Raw genomic sequence first — 19,853 nt, forward strand, 5'->3', positions numbered from 1 at the left:
TAAGAATTTTCATCTTGTTTACTTCAGATGTTCTTCATCCCAATCATGTCATCACTGATCCAGAGAACAGGGCATCCAATGCTCCATTAGATTGCTCAAGTGGCCACACAGGTAATATTAGATGAAGGAGAAAAAACAGCAACACTGTCCTTATTACACATGTAACGTGGTGCGGGGTGGTAACTGTGGGCGAGGCACTCGTCTTCAACGCTCCGACACGTTATATAAAAGTGGAGGTCCTGGCTGGGTGTGTGGACTTGTGCAGTGAGGGTGCTACGCCCATGCAGGCAGCATGTAACCGATGTTGCTGGTTTGCCAGGACCAGATGCTTCACAGTTCAATTCCAAAATAAAGTCTATACTGAACGGCAACTTGGTAACAGTTATATACAAGGGATAGCGGGTACAAAGTCTTATGGACGTTTCCTTTACAGTTTGAAGCATTTTCCACACAGTATCCTTCCTTAGTAGTTTACTCCAGGGCTTCTATATCTAGTTTCTCCCTATTTCACCACAACCCAACTTAATACTACAGTCCTGATCAACAAGTCTCTTTTACTTTTTCAGCGGTTCCATGTCCTCTTTCCCACTACTGTCGCCCTGGAACTCCCGCTCGGAACCCTTCACTTGTCCCCGTTAGTCCTGTTTAGGTCCGTTACCTTCCAGCATTACAAGCCCAAGGTCTCGTGGCCAGGCGTCCTCACCTAGGACCAATATCCAGAAGGCTCTCTGTCACTTTTGCTCAGGATCTCGCTATCCCTTCTCTTTAGTCTCTTCTCATTTAGAGTCACCCTTGAATGCAGCACTGTTCACTTAGGAGTCTTAGTCCTCTCACCAAGCACTCCAGTCCCTATCTAGCTTCCTAGCAGGAAGCAGTCACTTCACCATTCACTAGCCCCTCCCACTATGGGCTAGTCCCAACTATTAGCTCTTAATTTCCCTGTGGTCAACTACATACATTACCAACATCAGTAACATATAACATCACATTACACAGTATTAACAAAAGACGCAAGACACAATACACATGGCATTATACACATTACATCCAAACCCATTTCTTCAAGGGGTAAGCGTGGTCAGAATGTCCATACCCTTACACCTGCATGCTGCCACTCCATTCATTGTCTATGAGACTGCTGGAGATGGCCTGGTGAAACGCTCAGCCATTGCAGTTCTACATAAAATGAATGTACAGTCACTCCGTCCCAGCATTCCAGAGTGCTGTTCGCAGGATCCATCAGGAAACCACTGTGATCAGCAAGTGGATAGGTGATAAGTTGCACAGTTGGAAATAACCCTTATACACGGCATAAATTATTTTATATTATAGGTAATAATTTTGGACGCTTGTGGTGGGGCACACATAGATACACGTTCCTCCCTGTGCTCCAAACATTCATGCACGTACTGATGTCCTTGACTGGGGACTATGACATTTGAGGCTTGGACATAACAAGAGGCTCAAGTGCATTGAGCATTTGGTCCAGTGTCTTACGAGCTGTCGGGGGAGATGGAATATCTTGTCATCTATTGTTTAACACAGGCGAGATGGAAAGCTGCATCCTTTGTTCCATTCCGGCATGCAGAGACTCCGGCGTGGTGTGTGCCTTTGTAATAATCTCACAGTGATGCACATTACATTACAAGTGATGCGGTCATGCTGCGTTACTGACAGTCTGATAAATAATACACTGTAAGCCATGAAAGTCTCAGACAGTTACTACTGCCTAAGGAAAATATAATTTATTCTCAGACATGTTCCCTGAGACTCGGAAGATGCATTTCTTATTTATCGGTTTATTTCCCTGAGCACAAGAGCAGCAGCCGTTCCTACATATATCCACAACAAGATCACAACAATATGAACATTAATATCAAGGGGAAGCCAGTCTATTGGAAATTCATCTATTATGTCTGCTCTTATGCTGCATGCTTAAGAAAAATATTGCCAGACCAAAAAAATCCAAGTACGTATTGCATCATGTTAATGGTAGCTGTGTAGGCAGGTGAGATGTTGTAGGAGATGTAGTATCGGTGAGATTCCCTTTTGACTAGATGGGTCCCTTCATGACCAGTATGTTTTCTCCATCACGGTGCTTGGTGACTCTGGTAGAACAATGCACTAACCTACAAAGGCTACATTATAGCTTAAGTATATTTGTATTCATTCATTAAGTAGTTGGACTATTAGTGTCATCATGACTATTTAAAGGTAATATACAAGTCTTTAAATGGAACCTGTCAGCACGTTTTCACATACGGAAGTATTGGTATGACTGTGTAGGCTCTTGTCCCCCAATAAAAATGATACCTATTTCATACAGGTCCAATGTGCCATTCATGAGAAATCTAGTGTGAAGTCTTTGAATGCAAATCAGGCTGGAAGTGCACAGGGGCATGTCGGTGCACTTGGGCTTCTAAGTGCATTGACACACCCCCAGTGCACTTCCATACTTATTTGCGTATATTTTTTTTGCTAGATTTCTCGTGAATGGCACATTAGGTCTTTACAAAAAAGGTATCATTTTTATTATGGGTCAAACACCTACTCAGTCATACCACTTATTTCATATGGAACAGTGTGCTTAACAGTTCCCTTTAAAGGGAACCTGTCACCAGAAAAAAACGCTATTCACCTGCAGATATGAGGTTAATCTGTAGGTTAATAGTGTTAGTAACATGCCCGGCATCCACACTTAGTCGAACACTGTGGATATAAAATTAACTTTATTCTCCCTGGCAGTGTCCCGGTTTTAGTCACGGGGCGGCGACAGCGCTGGTTCAGTGGCAGCGGTGACTACACCTCCGGTACTGACTGACACTTATCGGTCCACAAGACTTGTTCATAAAATGCATCAGGCTTGTCTCTGAACAATAGTTCCACAAATGCAGAGTCTGCTAAATCTTTCTGCAAGTCTTTTGCAGTCAAGCGGGGGTTCTGGTTTGCCTCTCTAGCAATCCTACAAGCAGCTCTCACTGAAATTTTGCTTGTTCTTCAAGACCTTATCTTGACCTCCACTGTTCCTGTTAACTGCAATTTCTTAATTATATTTCAAACTAAGGAAAGTGCAAGTTGAAAATGCTTTGCTATATTCTTATAGCCTTCTCCTGCTTTGTGGGCCTCCACTATTTTCATTTTCAGAGTGCTAGGCAGCTACTTAGAAGAACCAATGGCTGCTGTTTTTTTGGCACAAGGTTAGAGGAGGCTGGGTTTTTATAAAGCTGGGAAATTTACATCACCTGGCCTTTCCTAAGGATCATAGTGAACAAACCATAACACTAACAGGCTAATTAAGGTCTGAAACCATGGTCAAAGTTACCTGAGCACACAAATCTACAAGGGTGCCCAAAATTTTGCATCAGACCGATTTTCCAATTTAAAATTTTTTATTTTCCCTAAAAAACAGGCAGATCATTTCATATTTAACTTGCTTAACTGTTCACACTAACAGTCATTTTGACCAGGGTGCCCAAACTTTTACATGCCACTATACACCCATTTACTTTACCTAAAAATAAATGGGATATAATAAAATGCTATTAATTAAAATAAGCTGTAACGTGTATTTTTTTTTACAAATTTGGATGGGTGTATGAAAACTGTTTGAATGACAGTCATTAGTGACAGAGTAGGGGGCATTCTAGTACAGTATTATGTAACACGGTCTATATAATAAACACACTGCATTGTATTTTGTCCAACTCACCTGTAAATACAGTTGGATGGGGAAAACTCAAAACTATAAGTTTGGTGACCATCTCTGGATAGCATATAGCAATTAACCAAGCAATCATCCCACCCCAGTCATGGCCTATAAGGACACATTTGGTGTAACCTATAGAAAAACAGAGAGAAAAAAAAACAATATTATTTAATTATTAACCTCTTAATGACACAGACAATTTGAATTTTGGTGATTTCGATTATTTTTTCCTCCCCTTCTTCCAAGTCACTAATTTATTTATTTTTTTAAACATAGCTGTATAAGGCTTATTTTTGCAGGGCAAATTGTAGTATATACGTCGTTGCGTGTGCAGTAAAATTTGCTTGGGTTAAATATTGGGTTAAATATTATTTTGTTTGTATCCTTAATAATAAGCTTATTTTTTAGTGTTTCTTATTTTTTGAGTGTTTTTAAAAACTTTTTTTTTTTTTAGTTTTCACTACTTTTTAGTTACTATAGGTGATCTGTTGTGATTGTACTAAATACTGCAGTATTGCAGTATACAGTGGAAATGATGATCTTGGATGAAGCACACCCTATGTCTGGGCTGCATGAGAATACAAACATGGAAGAAACATGGGCCTTCAACAAGCCCTAAGCTACCAGAGATAGACAGTGGCAATTAAGTGGTTAACACAGCCATCACTTGCCCTATGTCCATAAACCTGCTCCATGACATAATAGGAGTTAAGGCATGAAATCACCTAAATTTCTTGTGAATGTTGCATATCCCCAGATTTACAATATGCGGTATTATTTATATCATAAACATTTATATCAGTCGTGGAATTTCTTGGCTCATTGTCCGGAGAAATTGAAACTTTTACATTCTAGAAGAGAACATACTTAGGCCAACCTAAATTTTGAATTTTATAGAAACTTGATTCCAGCTCACCTAGTTGCTCCGTGCTCATCCACATGGGGAAACAGAAAACAGAAACACAAGCAGCCATATGGTCCCATAAAATACATGCTTTATTGAGTACAAAAGATATAAAATCACCAAACAAGAACAGGTGGACAGAGGGGAAATCACAGTACGCACCAATGTTAATGACAAAAAACAGGCCTGAGGACGGTCCATGAACCACAATGCTGAACTAGCAATATGCTAGAAGGAAGCTTTCCAATATGGGAGATAGCAATATATTCAATATATATAGGGCAAGTGCCCTCACGTAGGAAACACTAACATCTAAGCACAGTGCAGCGATGTACTTACAGCAAACAAAGGTGGTCCAGGGAACGAACCGACAGGCCTGACCCCAACGCGCGTTTCGGAGCGCACCGCTCCTTCGTCAGGGGGTAGAGATAATACATAAAATGCAAGGGGTCCTTCTACCTACAGACCCAGGGGACAGCTATGGGGGCGGCCTTCGCACCCTCGTACGCTAATCTGTTCCTGGGTATGTGGGAGAGGGACCTCTTCCTGTCAGACAAACAGGGGTCGATTGTGCGGGTCCTTCTGTGGACCCGCTACATCGACGATATCTTCTTTGTCTGGCAGGGCACCTCCGTCGACCTTACGCGGTTTGTCTCTGACCTGAACGGCAACGACCTTAATATTCGTCTGACCCCGGTGTGGGATAGTGAGAGGATTGACTTCTTGGATGTCACGATTAAGAAGGATGCGGGAGGGAGGTTGCAAACTGATATCTTTCGTAAACCTACGGCGACTAATACCCTCCTGCATGCCTCATCATGCCATCCTTCACATATGATTAAAGCTATCCCCATAGGTCAGTTCTTACGTTTGAGGCGTATTTGTTCGAGTGAACATGATTTTAACATCCGTGCAGGTGAACTTATGTCACGGTTCCTGGCAAGGGGGTACAGTAGACGTGTCCTGAAAAAGGCCTACCATCGGGCCAAACATGCTGACCGTGACAGTCTCCTCTATAGGAGTGATTCTGGGAAAGCTAGCGGGGGTGACCAAATTAGATTTATAACCTCTTTTAGTTCTCAGCACGCCGATATGCGTGTGGCGATGAAGAGGGCCTGGCCTATTTTACAGGCCGACCCCATCCTCAAGAAATTTCTTCCTAAATATCCGCTTATGACATTCCGGCGTGCGAGAAATCTAAGAGATCGGCTCACCCATAGCCACTATGTTGGGCAGACCGTACCGACGTTCTTCAGTGGCGCTGCCGCACGGGGTGGTTGTACTCCTTGTGGCAAGTGTGTTGCGTGCCCCAATGTCGAGCGTTGTTCATCATTCTCTAACTCTGACGGCAGCAGGGACTTTAGTATAAGAAAACGTATAACATGTACATCGAGATACGTTATTTATTATGCTACTTGTCCTTGTGGCCTTGTATATGTTGGTTTAACCACAAGACAGCTCAAAGTCAGGGTCAGGGAACATGTTCTCGGCATTGAGGCGGCAGCTACATGTACTGATGGTACTATTCTTAAAACACTGCCAAGACATTTCAGAGACTTCCACTCCTGTGACGCAGCGTCGCTGAGGGTGCGCGGTATAGATCTGCTCAACATTAATATTCGTGGCGGTGGTTTGTCCAAACGCCTTGCTCAACTCGAGTCAAGGTGGATTTGGACACTACGTACTGTCTCCCCTGATGGTTTAAATGAGAACATCTCGTTTGCCCCATTTTTGTGATTTGCACATGTCTGTGCATCACTATACTAGGTGCGCCCCTTATGTTGATGTTTCTTTTATTTTTTGTATTTTAACTTGTTTTATTCTTTTTTAGCTTACGTATATGGCGATCTGCTGTTATTATGTGCCTATACGATGTTGCTGACCGAGTGCTCCGTGTCAATATTGTGAGCCTGGTGCTACACTAACACTATTTGCTGCTATCATGTGTCTATATGATGCTGCTGATTGAGTGCTTCGTGTCAACACCTGGAGCCTGTTATATTATCATTATTTGTTACATTATCATTATTTGTATATTGTTATGTTTGTGTAGTTGGGTTGTTTTTTCTTTCTCTTTTGGTCTACATAGAGAGGGTTGCATGTGGATACACTATGTATACACCTAGTTATGCGAGTGGGAGTATTTATCATTTGTTATTTATTTTTTATTTATTTTTTGGTTTAATTTGTTTTGTTATTTGTTAGGTTGTATGATTGATGTACCTAAGTTTACACATATATATTTGTGTTTTGTTTATTTTTTCATTGGTTTATGTTGTTTAATTTATTTATGTTATGGGTTTATATGTGCACATATGTCCTTATGATGTTCCTTTTGATTACCCTTCCACTTATATGGTGAGATATATGGACATATATATATATATATGTAGATGTGTATAGGTGTGCCCGCATAATAAGCATCTATTGTTCAGTTGCGTCCTGCTTTTTCTCTCTCATCTTTTTCATACTTATGTATATAGCGGCGCTGTGCTGGTGGCCTTTTCATGCACATGCGCTTGGGCTGTTGGGGAGCGTCCCACCTGCGGCTTGCCGTCCGTCACTGGTTACGTGGGGCCCCACGTACTTCCGGTGCCGGCGGCCATGTTGGAGGTGGCATACGCTGACCGCAGCTTTCCAAAGGTTGTAGGCGTCAATTTACATACTTCCGGGTTCCGGTCGGCAATGCTTAAATACTTGCATTTTATGTATTATCTCTACCCCCTGACGAAGGAGCGGTGCGCTCCGAAACGCGCGTTGGGGTCAGGCCTGTCGGTTCGTTCCCTGGACCACCTTTGTTTGCTGTAAGTACATCGCTGCACTGTGCTTAGATGTTAGTGTTTCCTACGTGAGGGCACTTGCCCTATATATATTGAATATATTGCTATCTCCCATATTGGAAAGCTTCCTTCTAGCATATTGCTAGTTCAGCATTGTGGTTCATGGACCGTCCTCAGGCCTGTTTTTTGTCATTAACATTGGTGCGTACTGTGATTTCCCCTCTGTCCACCTGTTCTTGTTTGGTGATTTTATATCTTTTGTACTCAATAAAGCATGTATTTTATGGGACCATATGGCTGCTTGTGTTTCTGTTTTCTGTTTTCCTATATTGATTGGCAGCTGGTCCCCATTATCCATATAAAGCATATATTTATCTATAGAATGTGCTGTGATATTGTAAGACTTTTCTAAATATGCTGGCTTTAATATCTTTATCATCCACATGGGGCTCAGACACCGGCCTCGCCCTGGCCTCACATCAAGGGTGATAGAAAAAATTGGAGTCTGGCTGAACAGGACTGGATTTTCCTTTTCTTTTTTTTTTTCAAAAAGAAAATATAGTGCATACAAAAGAAAAATTTACATGGTCGACATGACCCAGTCAAAGCATTTTGATTGCACTAAGCAGTAAGACTGCTTAGTGCAGTCGAAACGTGTCAACTGGGTCATGTCGACCATATACATTTTTCTTTTGTATGCACTATATTTTCTTTTTGAAAAAAAAAAAGAAAAGAAAAGGAAAACTCCTAATTTTTTCTATTACATTTTCAAGTCTGATAACTTATTTTTCCCAAAAATATATGGCTATTTCTCAGGATAGCCATTTGTTGACCATTGTCACATATTTATGGACTTATCGGGTGTCTACCACTAAAAAAATTGTTTATTGTTTACATTTTTTTGTGATTGAGATTAGATAGCATCAAAGAGACAGCCCGTTGTCAAGGCCACGCTAGACAAATTAGAGAAAAGTGTTTGTGCTCCCTACGACAGATTATGTTGGGGAAAATGGATTAGGTATATCCTCCCATGAGATAAGCCACCTCCAGGGGGGTCTGGCTGTGGCTTCCTCACTTTTCTCCTCTAAAGGAAATTTGTCAGCAGGTTTTTGCTATTTAATCTGAGAACAGCATGAGATAGGGGTTAAAACACTGAATTCAGCGATGTGTCACTTAGGCTGTATGCTGCTGTTTATTTACAATGAAGGTTTTATTCGAGGGCATTATCATTGCCCTGACTAGCTGCCTCATGCCAATTCATTCAACTCCTCCCCTTCCTGTGATAAGCAGCTCACTGTTAATAGACAATGTACACAGAGAGCCTGGTATGAGCAGGGGCAGCTTTATAAGCTCTGCTACATCAGGGGTCCCCAACTCCAGTCCTCAAGGCCCACCAACAGGTCATGTTTTCAGGATTTCCTTAGTCTTGCCCAGGTGATAATTGCATCACCTGTGCAATACAAAGGAAATCCTGAAAACATGATCTGTTGGTGGGCCTTGAGGACTGGAGTTGGGGAACACTGTGCTACATGATACATACAAGAACTCTGACTGTGTCACAACTGCTTCACCCAGTAAACTAAGTGATACATCGTTAGAATCAGGGTCTCTTTTCCTACATTAGGCTTCTCTCAGATGAGGTAGCAAACATCTGGTGACAGATCTCATTAAGGTGGTTGTCCAGGCTTGGGGTTCAAGTCTACACTCACTCTAAATCTGACTACAGACTTGTGAATCCTCACAGCAGTGTGTGCGCTGTCAGAATCTCTGGTGTCAGGACAGCGATCTGCGTACAGGTGGTTGCTTGCCGACTAGATGTTTGCTCTAGGCTGGACAATTCGAGTCTGAATGTGGCTAGAAGTATGCAAGTCGCTTACTTGGGGTCACATGACTGCCAGCTCCCAGTGTCGGCCCCGGAGAATCCTAACAGCGTGCACTGTGCGCTTTGTGAGGCTTCACAAGTCTGTAGTGACATAGAGTGACTAAAGACTTGGGCCCAAGCTTGGGCAACCACAATAGTAAAACCACAAATAGCAAAACCTTAATTGGCAAATGCAAAAAAAAGACCAAAAATGATCAACTATTCCCTATCCAGCTATGTATCAAATTTCAGTTCTTTTCTTAAACATCTTTTTATGTTAAAATTTGTTGATCATAGAAAGCAACAGCTCAACGTCTTGACTTGTCCAGTTGTGCTGGAAACACAACTCTATTAAATGCATACCCACAAGAACCTCTCTGACATATTTAAGTCAGAAGCAAAGGCTATAGTTAGCCCATATAGCAAAGAGAAAAATATACCTACTCAGAACAACATGCTGTAACTTGGAGAAATAAGAGTTAAACTAGGTATGAATGAAGTAAAAAAAAGTTTACATTTATTAGAGATACACATAACATAGACTAGACATTTTACATGAATAAAATAAGATGGTACATGTGCAGAGACAACACATAGGGGTAACCATAGCCCTCCAACAACCCAAGTCACTTGAAGCCTATCAATCTATATGTAAAGTGCATATGCATAGTGCAAAGGTATAAGACGATAGGTGCACTGCCAGATGAAAACCCTATCTAGCGCCACAGTGGGAAAATAATTACTTCATAGGGGGTTGGCAGGCACTTACCGCTGACAGAGGTTGGAGGGTCCTAGGGCGAGTGTGAAGGTAGAAGCCCCCCGACGCGCGTTTCGCGTCCCTAATCGACCGCTTTATCAAGGGAGTGTTTGTTCCCTTGCCAGAAGGACCTTTTGAGGTCAAAGGATGCGTCACATGTCCATTTTGGACCAATCGCAGTGGTTGAAAAGCGGCGCATGCGCACCGCGAACCACAGGTCCCAGAGATGCGCCGGAGCGTCGCGCGCTACTGCGCACGCGCGGGGAGCAGAAAAAATCCCCAGGCGTGCGAGCAGGGCAAAGAGACGCGCCGATGCATAGCAGGAATCCCGGGCCGCGGCGCGCATGCGCACAGCCACTGCATCACCAATGGGTAGGATAAGAGATACTAAACCGGACCGGAAACATTGCTAGTGCGGGATATAAAAGAACCCATTCAAAACATAGGGGACATAAGCAGGAATATGATAATAAAGCAGAGATATTAAATAATACAAAGCGTAGTTTTCAATTCCCCGACAGTCGGGGACTAGTTCAGTCTCTGCTGGGCTCAATGGGAGTCGTCTGCAATGTTCTCCAAAACAGGGTACTTGGATGGTAGAGATGGTATGGATATATGTTACAAGTCCAGCTCGGATATAGGGAATATAGTCCCGAAGGTTTCTTTAAGCAGGTCCTACTGCAAGATCACAAATATAAATATTAAACATATAATGACGAATACCAAATTAAAAACAAAGTAACACCACCCCAGGCATAAAAAGATGGATGACCGGTAGGAGAATACTAAGAGTAAAATAAAGTTTACAGAGTAACTATAAGTATAAACTCCTCAGGACCCCAAAAATGAAGAAAAGGACACGGATTCATTCAGACCCCTCGGGGTCAGGGTATCTAGTATGGTAATCCATTTGGCCTCAACCTGCGCCAATATTTTCTTATAATCCCCCCCTCTTATACCAAGATGAATTAAGTCTATCCCCCTCACCTTGAACGATGCTGGATCACAATTGTGATACTGCCTATAGTGACGGGGGATGGTTTTGAGGAGGGTCACATCGGTCGCCGTCTTGGCTGCGCAAATGTCCCGCACATGCTCTCGCACCCTTATTCTGAGTTCCCTTGACGTAAGTCCTACATAAATTTTGGAACACCCGCATGTGGCATAATAAATCACATTTGTGCTACTGCAGGAGATCCGGTGTCTTATATCAAAGATTTTTTTACCGTCGGAACTACAGAAGGTGGAGCAGCGCAGGACATTTGCACAGGCAAGACAGCGGCCGCATGATATAGATCCAGGTGTAGGGCCTTTAGAGCCAAAGGGGTGCTTCATGGTAGGCACATAGTGGCTACTAACAAGAAGGTCTTTCAAATTCTTAGACCTTTTTGCAGTCATGAGGGGATAATTACCCAGGGATGTTTCCAGGGAGGGCTCGGTTCTCAAAATTGACCAATGTTTAGAAAGGATCTGCCGCATGTCCTCCCATTCATGGTTAAATGTTGATATGAACCGAGTAGGTCCATTATAGGTGGTATCAGTCCGGGCTCTGGTGCTTTTTAGAAGACCGCCGCGTGGAGTAGCCCGCGCCCTGCGGTATCCATGTTTGATGCACCGGTTTGAGTAACCACGTGCTGCAAATCTGGATTTAAGATCAGAGGCCTGAGCCTCAAATTTTGCATCCGACGAACAGATCCGCCTCATCCGGAGGAACTGTCCGATCGGGACAGCCCTAATGGTAGAAGAAATGTGAGCAGAAGACGCATGAATCAAAGAATTCACAGATGTCGGTTTACGGTATACATCAGTCTGGATGGACCTATTTACATCCACTTCAAAACTGACATCTAAAAAGTTCACTGTTGTGAAATTGGATTCTGGGCTCCCCCGGTGGCCACTTGTGGAATTGAACTTGTGTGCATCATCCCCTCTGTTCACCTGCTCCTATCAGGATGTGGGAGTCGCTATATAACCTTGCTCCTCTGTCAGTTTCTTGCCGGTCAACAATGTAATCAGAAGCCTTCTGTGCTTGTTCCTGCTACTAGACAACTCCCAGCTAAGTTGGACTTTTGTCCTTGTGTGTTTTTGCATTTTGTTCCTGTTCACAGCTGCTGTTTCGTTACTGTGTCTGGAAAGCTCTTGTGATCGGAAATTGCCACTCTGGTGTTATGAGTTAATGCTAGAGTCTTAAAGGAATTTCTGGATGGTGTTTTGATAGGGTTTTCTGCTGACCATGAAAGTGTCCTTTCTGTCTTCCTGCTATCTAGAAAGCGGACCTCGATTTTGCTAAACCTATTTTCATACTACGTTTGTCATTTCATCTAAAATCACCGCCAATATATGTGGGGGCCTCTGTCTGCCTTTTGGGAAAATTTCTCTAGAGGTGAGCCAGGACTGTCTTTTCCTCTGCTAGGATTAGGTAGTTCTCCGGCTGGCGCTGGGCATCTAGGGTTAAAAAACGTAGGCATGCTACCCGGCCACTTCTAGTTGTGCGGCAGGTTTAGTTCATGGTCAGTATAGTTTCCATCTTCCAAGAGCTAGTTCTCATATATGCTGGGCTATGTTCTCTCGCCATTGAGAATCATGACAGTTTGACCGGCCTAAAAAAGGGTTAAATTTCTGGCTGAGAAAGGAGAGAAAAAAGAAGTCTGCTACAATTTTTTTTTTTTTTTCCTCTAGTTCTGAGTGTGCTCTTAATTGAATCACTTGCTAGTCTGCCTATACTGCAGCCTTCCTCTCTTTCTCTCCTTCTAATCCTTGAATGGCTCTGTGTTCACCTGTTTCAAATGGATCTTCAGAGTGTAGCTACAGGTTTGAATAATCTCGCCACAAAGGTACAAAATTTGCAAGATTTTGTTGTTCATGCACCTATGTCTGAGCCTAGAATTCCTTTGCCTGAATTCTTGTCTGACTTTCGTGACGTTTTTGAAGAACCCAAGGTTGGTTCACTACCTCCGCACCGGGAGTGCGATTGTGCCATAGACTTGATTCCGGGTAGTAAATACCCTAAGGGTCGTTTATTTAATCTGTCTGTGCCTGAACACGCTGCTATGCGAGAATATATAAAGGAGTCCTTGGAAAAGGGACATATTCGTCCTTCGTCATCTCCCTTAGGAGCCGGTTTTTTCTTTGTGTCTAAGAAAGACGGCTCTTTGAGGCCGTGTATTGATTATCGACTTTTGAATAAAATCACGGTTAAATATCAATATCCGTTACCACTGCTTACTGATTTGTTTGCTCGTATAAAGGGGGCCAAGTGGTTCTCTAAGATTGATCTCCGTGGGGCGTATAATTTGGTGCGAATCAAGCAGGGGGATGAGTGGAAAACCGCATTTAATACGCCCGAGGGCCATTTTGAGTATTTGGTGATGCCTTTTGGTCTTTCAAATGCCCCTTCAGTCTTCCAGTCCTTTATGCATGACATTTTCCGCGATTATTTGGATAAATTTATGATTGTGTATCTGGATGATATTCTGATTTTTTCGGATGACTGGGACTCTCATGTCCAGCAGGTCAGGAGGGTTTTTCAGGTTTTGCGGTCTAATTCCTTGTGTGTGAAGGGTTCTAAGTGTGTTTTTGGGGTTCAAAAGATTTCTTTCTTGGGATACATTTTTTCCCCCTCTTCCATCGAGATGGATCCTGTCAAGGTTCAGGCTATTGGTGATTGGACGCAACCCTCTTCTCTTAAGAGTCTTCAGAAATTTTTGGGCTTTGCTAACTTTTATCGTCGATTTATTGCTGGTTTTTCTGATGTTGTAAAACCATTGACTGATTTGACTAAGAAGGGTGCTGATGTTGCTGATTGGTCCCCTGATGCTGTGGAGGCCTTTCGGGAGCTCAAGCGCCGCTTTTCTTCCGCCCCAGTGTTGCGTCAGCCTGATGTTGCTCTTCCTTTTCAGGTTGAGGTCGACGCTTCTGAAATCGGAGCTGGGGCGGTGTTGTCGCAGAGAAGTTCCGACTGCTCCGTGATGAGACCTTGTGCTTTTTTTTCCCGTAAATTTTCGCCCGCCGAGCGGAATTATGATATTGGGAATCGGGAGCTTTTGGCCATGAAGTGGGCTTTTGAGGAGTGGCGTCACTGGCTTGAGGGGGCCAGACATCAGGTGGTGGTATTGACTGACCACAAAAATTTAATTTACCTTGAGTCTGCCAGGCGCCTGAATCCTAGACAGGCGCGCTGGTCGTTGTTTTTCTCTCGGTTTAATTTTGTGGTGTCGTACCTACCGGGTTCTAAGAATGTTAAGGCGGATGCCCTTTCTAGGAGTTTTGAGCCTGACTCCCCTGGTAATTCTGAGCCCACAGGTATCCTTAAAGATGGAGTGATATTGTCTGCCGTTTCTCCAGACCTGCGGCGGGCCTTGCAGGAGTTTCAGGCGGATAGACCTGATCGTTGCCCACCTGGTAGACTGTTTGTTCCTGATGATTGGACCAGTAGAGTCATCTCTGAGGTTCATTCTTCTGCGTTGGCAGGTCATCCTGGAATCTTTGGTACCAGGGATTTGGTGGCAAGGTCCTTCTGGTGGCCTTCCCTGTCACGAGATGTGCGAGGCTTTGTGCAGTCTTGTGACGTTTGTGCTCGGGCCAAGCCTTGTTGTTCTCGGGCTAGTGGATTGTTGTTGCCCTTGCCTATCCCGAAGAGGCCTTGGACGCACATCTCGATGGATTTTATTTCGGATCTGCCTGTTTCTCAGAAGATGTCTGTCATCTGGGTGGTGTGTGACCGTTTCTCTAAGATGGTCCATCTGGTTCCCTTGCCTAAGTTGCCTTCTTCTTCCGAGTTGGTTCCTCTGTTTTTTCAAAATGTTGTTCGTTTGCATGGTATTCCTGAGAATATCGTTTCTGACAGAGGGACCCAATTCGTGTCTAGATTTTGGCGGGCATTCTGTGCTAGGATGGGCATAGATTTGTCTTTTTCGTCTGCTTTCCATCCTCAGACTAATGGCCAGACCGAGCGGACTAATCAGACCTTGGAGACATATTTGAGGTGTTTTGTGTCTGCGGATCAGGATGATTGGGTTGCTTTTTTGCCTTTGGCGGAGTTCGCCCTCAATAATCGGGCCAGCTCTGCCACCTTGGTGTCCCCGTTTTTCTGTAATTTGGGGTTTCATCCTCGATTTTCCTCCGGTCAAGTGGAATCTTCGGATTGTCCTGGAGTGGATGCTGTGGTGGAGAGGTTGCATCGGATTTGGGGGCAGGTGGTGGACAATTTGAAGTTGTCCCAGGAGAAGACTCAGCTTTTTGCCAACCGCCGTCGTCGTGTTGGTCCTCGGCTTTGTGTTGGGGACTTGGTGTGGTTGTCTTCTCGTTTTGTCCCTATGAGGGTTTCTTCTCCTAAGTTTAAGCCTCGGTTCATCGGCCCGTACAAGATATTGGAGATTCTTAACCCTGTGTCCTTCCGTTTGGACCTCCCTGCATCCTTTTCGATTCATAATGTTTTTCATCGGTCATTGTTGCGCAGGTATGAGGTACCGGTTGTGCCTTCCGTTGAGCCTCCTGCTCCGGTGTTGGTTGAGGGTGAGTTGGAGTACGTTGTGGAAAAGATCTTAGACTCTCGTGTTTCCAGACGGAGACTCCAGTATCTGGTCAAATGGAAGGGATACGGTCAGGAGGATAATTCTTGGGTCACTGCCTCTGATGTTCATGCCTCCGATCTTGTCCGTGCCTTTCATAGGGCTCATCCTGATCGCCCTGGTGGTTCTGGTGAGGGTTCGGTGCCCCCTCCTTGAGGGGGGGGTACTGTTGTGAAATTGGATTCTGGGCTCCCCCGGTGGCCACTTGTGGAATTGAACTTGTGTGCATCATCCCCTCTGTTCACCTGCTCCTATCAGGATGTGGGAGTCGCTATATAACCTTGCTCCTCTGTCAGTTTCTTGCCGGTCAACAATGTAATCAGAAGCCTTCTGTGCTTGTTCCTGCTACTAGACAACTCCCAGCTAAGTTGGACTTTTGTCCTTGTGTGTTTTTGCATTTTGTTCCTGTTCACAGCTGCTGTTTCGTTACTGTGTCTGGAAAGCTCTTGTGATCGGAAATTGCCACTCTGGTGTTATGAGTTAATGCTAGAGTCTTAAAGGAATTTCTGGATGGTGTTTTGATAGGGTTTTCTGCTGACCATGAAAGTGTCCTTTCTGTCTTCCTGCTATCTAGAAAGCGGACCTCGATTTTGCTAAACCTATTTTCATACTACGTTTGTCATTTCATCTAAAATCACCGCCAATATATGTGGGGGCCTCTGTCTGCCTTTTGGGAAAATTTCTCTAGAGGTGAGCCAGGACTGTCTTTTCCTCTGCTAGGATTAGGTAGTTCTCCGGCTGGCGCTGGGCATCTAGGGTTAAAAAACGTAGGCATGCTACCCGGCCACTTCTAGTTGTGCGGCAGGTTTAGTTCATGGTCAGTATAGTTTCCATCTTCCAAGAGCTAGTTCTCATATATGCTGGGCTATGTTCTCTCGCCATTGAGAATCATGACAGTTCACCTTTTTGACATCATAATTATAGGTCAGAAATATATTAAGAGAATTCCGATTCAGCGTCTCCATGAATTCCCCAAGCTGCTGCACCGTCCCATCCCAAAGAAAAAAGACATCATCTATATATCTATGCCAGCACAGCACATGGGAGGGAGAACCGAGCCCTCCCTGGAAACATCCCTGGGTAATTATCCCCTCATGACTGCAAGAAGGTCTAAGAATTTGAAAGACCTTCTTGTTAGTAGCCACTATGTGCCTACCATGAAGCACCCCTTTGGCTCTAAAGGCCCTACACCTGGATCTATATCATGCGGCCGCTGTCTTGCCTGTGCAAATATCCTGCGCTGCTCCACCTTCTGTAGTTCCGATGGTAAAAAAATCTTTGATATAAGACTCCGGATCTCCTGCAGTAGCACAAATGTGATTTATTATGCCACATGCGGGTGTTCCAAAATTTATGTAGGACTTACGTCAAGGGAACTCAGAATAAGGGTGCGAGAGCATGTGCGGGACATTTGCGCAGCCAAGACGGCGACCGATGTGACCCTCCTCAAAACCATCCCCCGTCACTATAGGCAGTATCACAATTGTGATCCAGCATCGTTCAAGGTGAGGGGGATAGACTTAATTCATCTTGGTATAAGAGGGGGGGATTATAAGAAAATATTGGCGCAGGTTGAGGCCAAATGGATTACCATACTAGATACCCTGACCCCGAGGGGTCTGAATGAATCCGTGTCCTTTTCTTCATTTTTGGGGTCCTGAGGAGTTTATACTTATAGTTACTCTGTAAACTTTATTTTACTCTTAGTATTCTCCTACCGGTCATCCATCTTTTTATGCCTGGGGTGGTGTTACTTTGTTTTTAATTTGGTATTCGTCATTATATGTTTAATATTTATATTTGTGATCTTGCAGTAGGACCTGCTTAAAGAAACCTTCGGGACTATATTCCCTATATCCGAGCTGGACTTGTAACATATATCCATACCATCTCTACCATCCAAGTACCCTGTTTTGGAGAACATTGCAGACGACTCCCATTGAGCCCAGCAGAGACTGAACTAGTCCCCGACTGTCGGGGAATTGAAAACTACGCTTTGTATTATTTAATATCTCTGCTTTATTATCATATTCCTGCTTATGTCCCCTATGTTTTGAATGGGTTCTTTTATATCCCGCACTAGCAATGTTTCCGGTCCGGTTTAGTATCTCTTATCCTACCCATTGGTGATGCAGTGGCTGTGCGCATGCGCGCCGCGGCCCGGGATTCCTGCTATGCATCGGCGCGTCTCTTTGCCCTGCTCGCACGCCTGGGGATTTTTTCTGCTCCCCGCGCGTGCGCAGTAGCGCGCGACGCTCCGGCGCATCTCTAGGACCTGTGGTTCGCGGTGCGCATGCGCCGCTTTTCAACCACTGCGATTGGTCCAAAATGGACATGTGACGCATCCTTTGACCTCAAAAGGTCCTTCTGGCAAGGGAACAAACACTCCCTTGATAAAGCGGTCGATTAGGGACGCGAAACGCGCGTCGGGGGGCTTCTACCTTCACACTCGCCCTAGGACCCTCCAACCTCTGTCAGCGGTAAGTGCCTGCCAACCCCCTATGAAGTAATTATTTTCCCACTGTGGCGCTAGATAGGGTTTTCATCTGGCAGTGCACCTATCGTCTTATACCTTTGCACTATGCATATGCACTTTACATATAGATTGATAGGCTTCAAGTGACTTGGGTTGTTGGAGGGCTATGGTTACCCCTATGTGTTGTCTCTGCACATGTACCATCTTATTTTATTCATGTAAAATGTCTAGTCTATGTTATGTGTATCTCTAATAAATTTAAATCTTTTTTTTACTTCAGTCTATTAAATGCATGTAGAATATTGGGGCAGTAAGAGACCCCGACAGCTCCTTTCGTTACATTCCACCCAGTAAAAAACAGCAATTAGACAAAAAATGGATAAAATGGGGTCACTAAATATGGACCATGCACACAAAAATAAGATTGAAATTTCAGAAGTGCTGCTCTTTACAAGGTTCAATGCCTTCTTCGAGGTAATGACTTTCCTGATAGGTAGCAAGATATTTAGGTCCACAAACAGTTCAGTCTCATCTATCTTGTCTGTAGGGCAAAAAGGATTTGTTTCAGGGTCATTTATCACATATTTGGACTAAAAATATCTTTATGGTTTCCTTTCTCTTCTTTAAATGGTTGGTGATATTTCTTTTGCATTTATGTATGTTCTCCCCTGGTATTCGCTTTCTTTTGGGACCGAGGGGACTGAAGTATTGTGTTATATTTGTGGTAGGATCTTGTCTTGTAGGATACACAGTGGTAATGGTCAAGGTGGACAGCACCCATGTAGAAGAAGGGCACTGAAGCGCTGTAGCCCAGTTAACCAAGCCAGTCAATATGACCATGGACATAGGAGAAGTTTTAGTTGTACAAGCATTAGACTGAGGCTCACACATGTCAGATTTGGCACAGATTCCGCATGGATTCTGCACTGAATTGTGGTTCAAATTTGAGGACAATCTCCATTTATTCCATGTGAATAGGGTTTTTGTAAACTCTTCAAAAGCAATGGAAAATTTCAGCACAGAATTTTGGCATCGTTGTAAAAAGAAGTGTAGAGGAAACAGCACACTACTGATTTCTGTGTATTCTGCAAGGAAAATCTGAGGATTAGCCCTAATGAATGGCAATGAGGCTAATCCCTGTGCAGATTCATGGAAGTTTACAGTAAACTGATGTTAAAAGTTATGTTCACCTTCATGGGGTAATTTTTTCTACTTAGATTATTGTATTTTGGGTTAACATTTTTGTATTAGAGGTTACTTAAAGGAGTTTTCCACTTTCAAGAAAGTGGAGCCCTAAATGCTTCAAAACAGAGCAGGTACTCACCCTCCCCGGTCGCAATGTCAGCCCCCGCCACGGCTCCAATCTCAGTGTTTTGGCCGCAGCAGTGACATCATGTTGACTCCGCACATCATCACCATAGCCAATCACTAAGCGCAGTGGCTCATGCCATCTACCTTAGCTGAGCTCAGTGATTGGCTACAGTGGTGAAGTGAGGTACCTGTCCATATCATAATAAACAAAAATGTCCCATAGGTGTCCTTTAGGGTGCCCACACATTAGATGAAGATCAGACTATCCAATTTGTACATGGAAGGGATAAATCTTTTGATTATTGAATCTCCAAAAACTTTTCTAAACATGTTCGCATCATAAACTTCTACTACAATGTACTGTATAACAAAGTAATTGTGCCGTCACCAATGAAAAGGAGCCCGGAAACCTGGCACATGGTGAGGTGCAAATCACTGCAGCAATGGTAAATCTGAGGGGTCATGTACTTTCCTATTCAGCTATGAGT

At 43.8% G+C, this 19,853-nt stretch overlaps 1 protein-coding gene across 1 annotated transcript in view; it reads right to left on the bottom strand.

Moving 5' to 3' along the window:
• Positions 1-19,853, bottom strand: part of EPHX4 (epoxide hydrolase 4) — an 88,606-nt gene that overhangs the window by 14,564 nt on the left and 54,189 nt on the right. Inside the window, exon 4 of the mRNA XM_077278394.1 lies at positions 3,710-3,838. Coding sequence (XP_077134509.1) covers positions 3,710-3,838 — 129 coding nt within the window. The remainder of the gene's footprint in view (positions 1-3,709; positions 3,839-19,853) is intronic.

The sequence above is a fragment of the Ranitomeya variabilis genome, chromosome 8, assembly GCF_051348905.1.
Source record: "Ranitomeya variabilis isolate aRanVar5 chromosome 8, aRanVar5.hap1, whole genome shotgun sequence".
NCBI classification, from domain to species: domain Eukaryota; kingdom Metazoa; phylum Chordata; class Amphibia; order Anura; family Dendrobatidae; genus Ranitomeya; species Ranitomeya variabilis.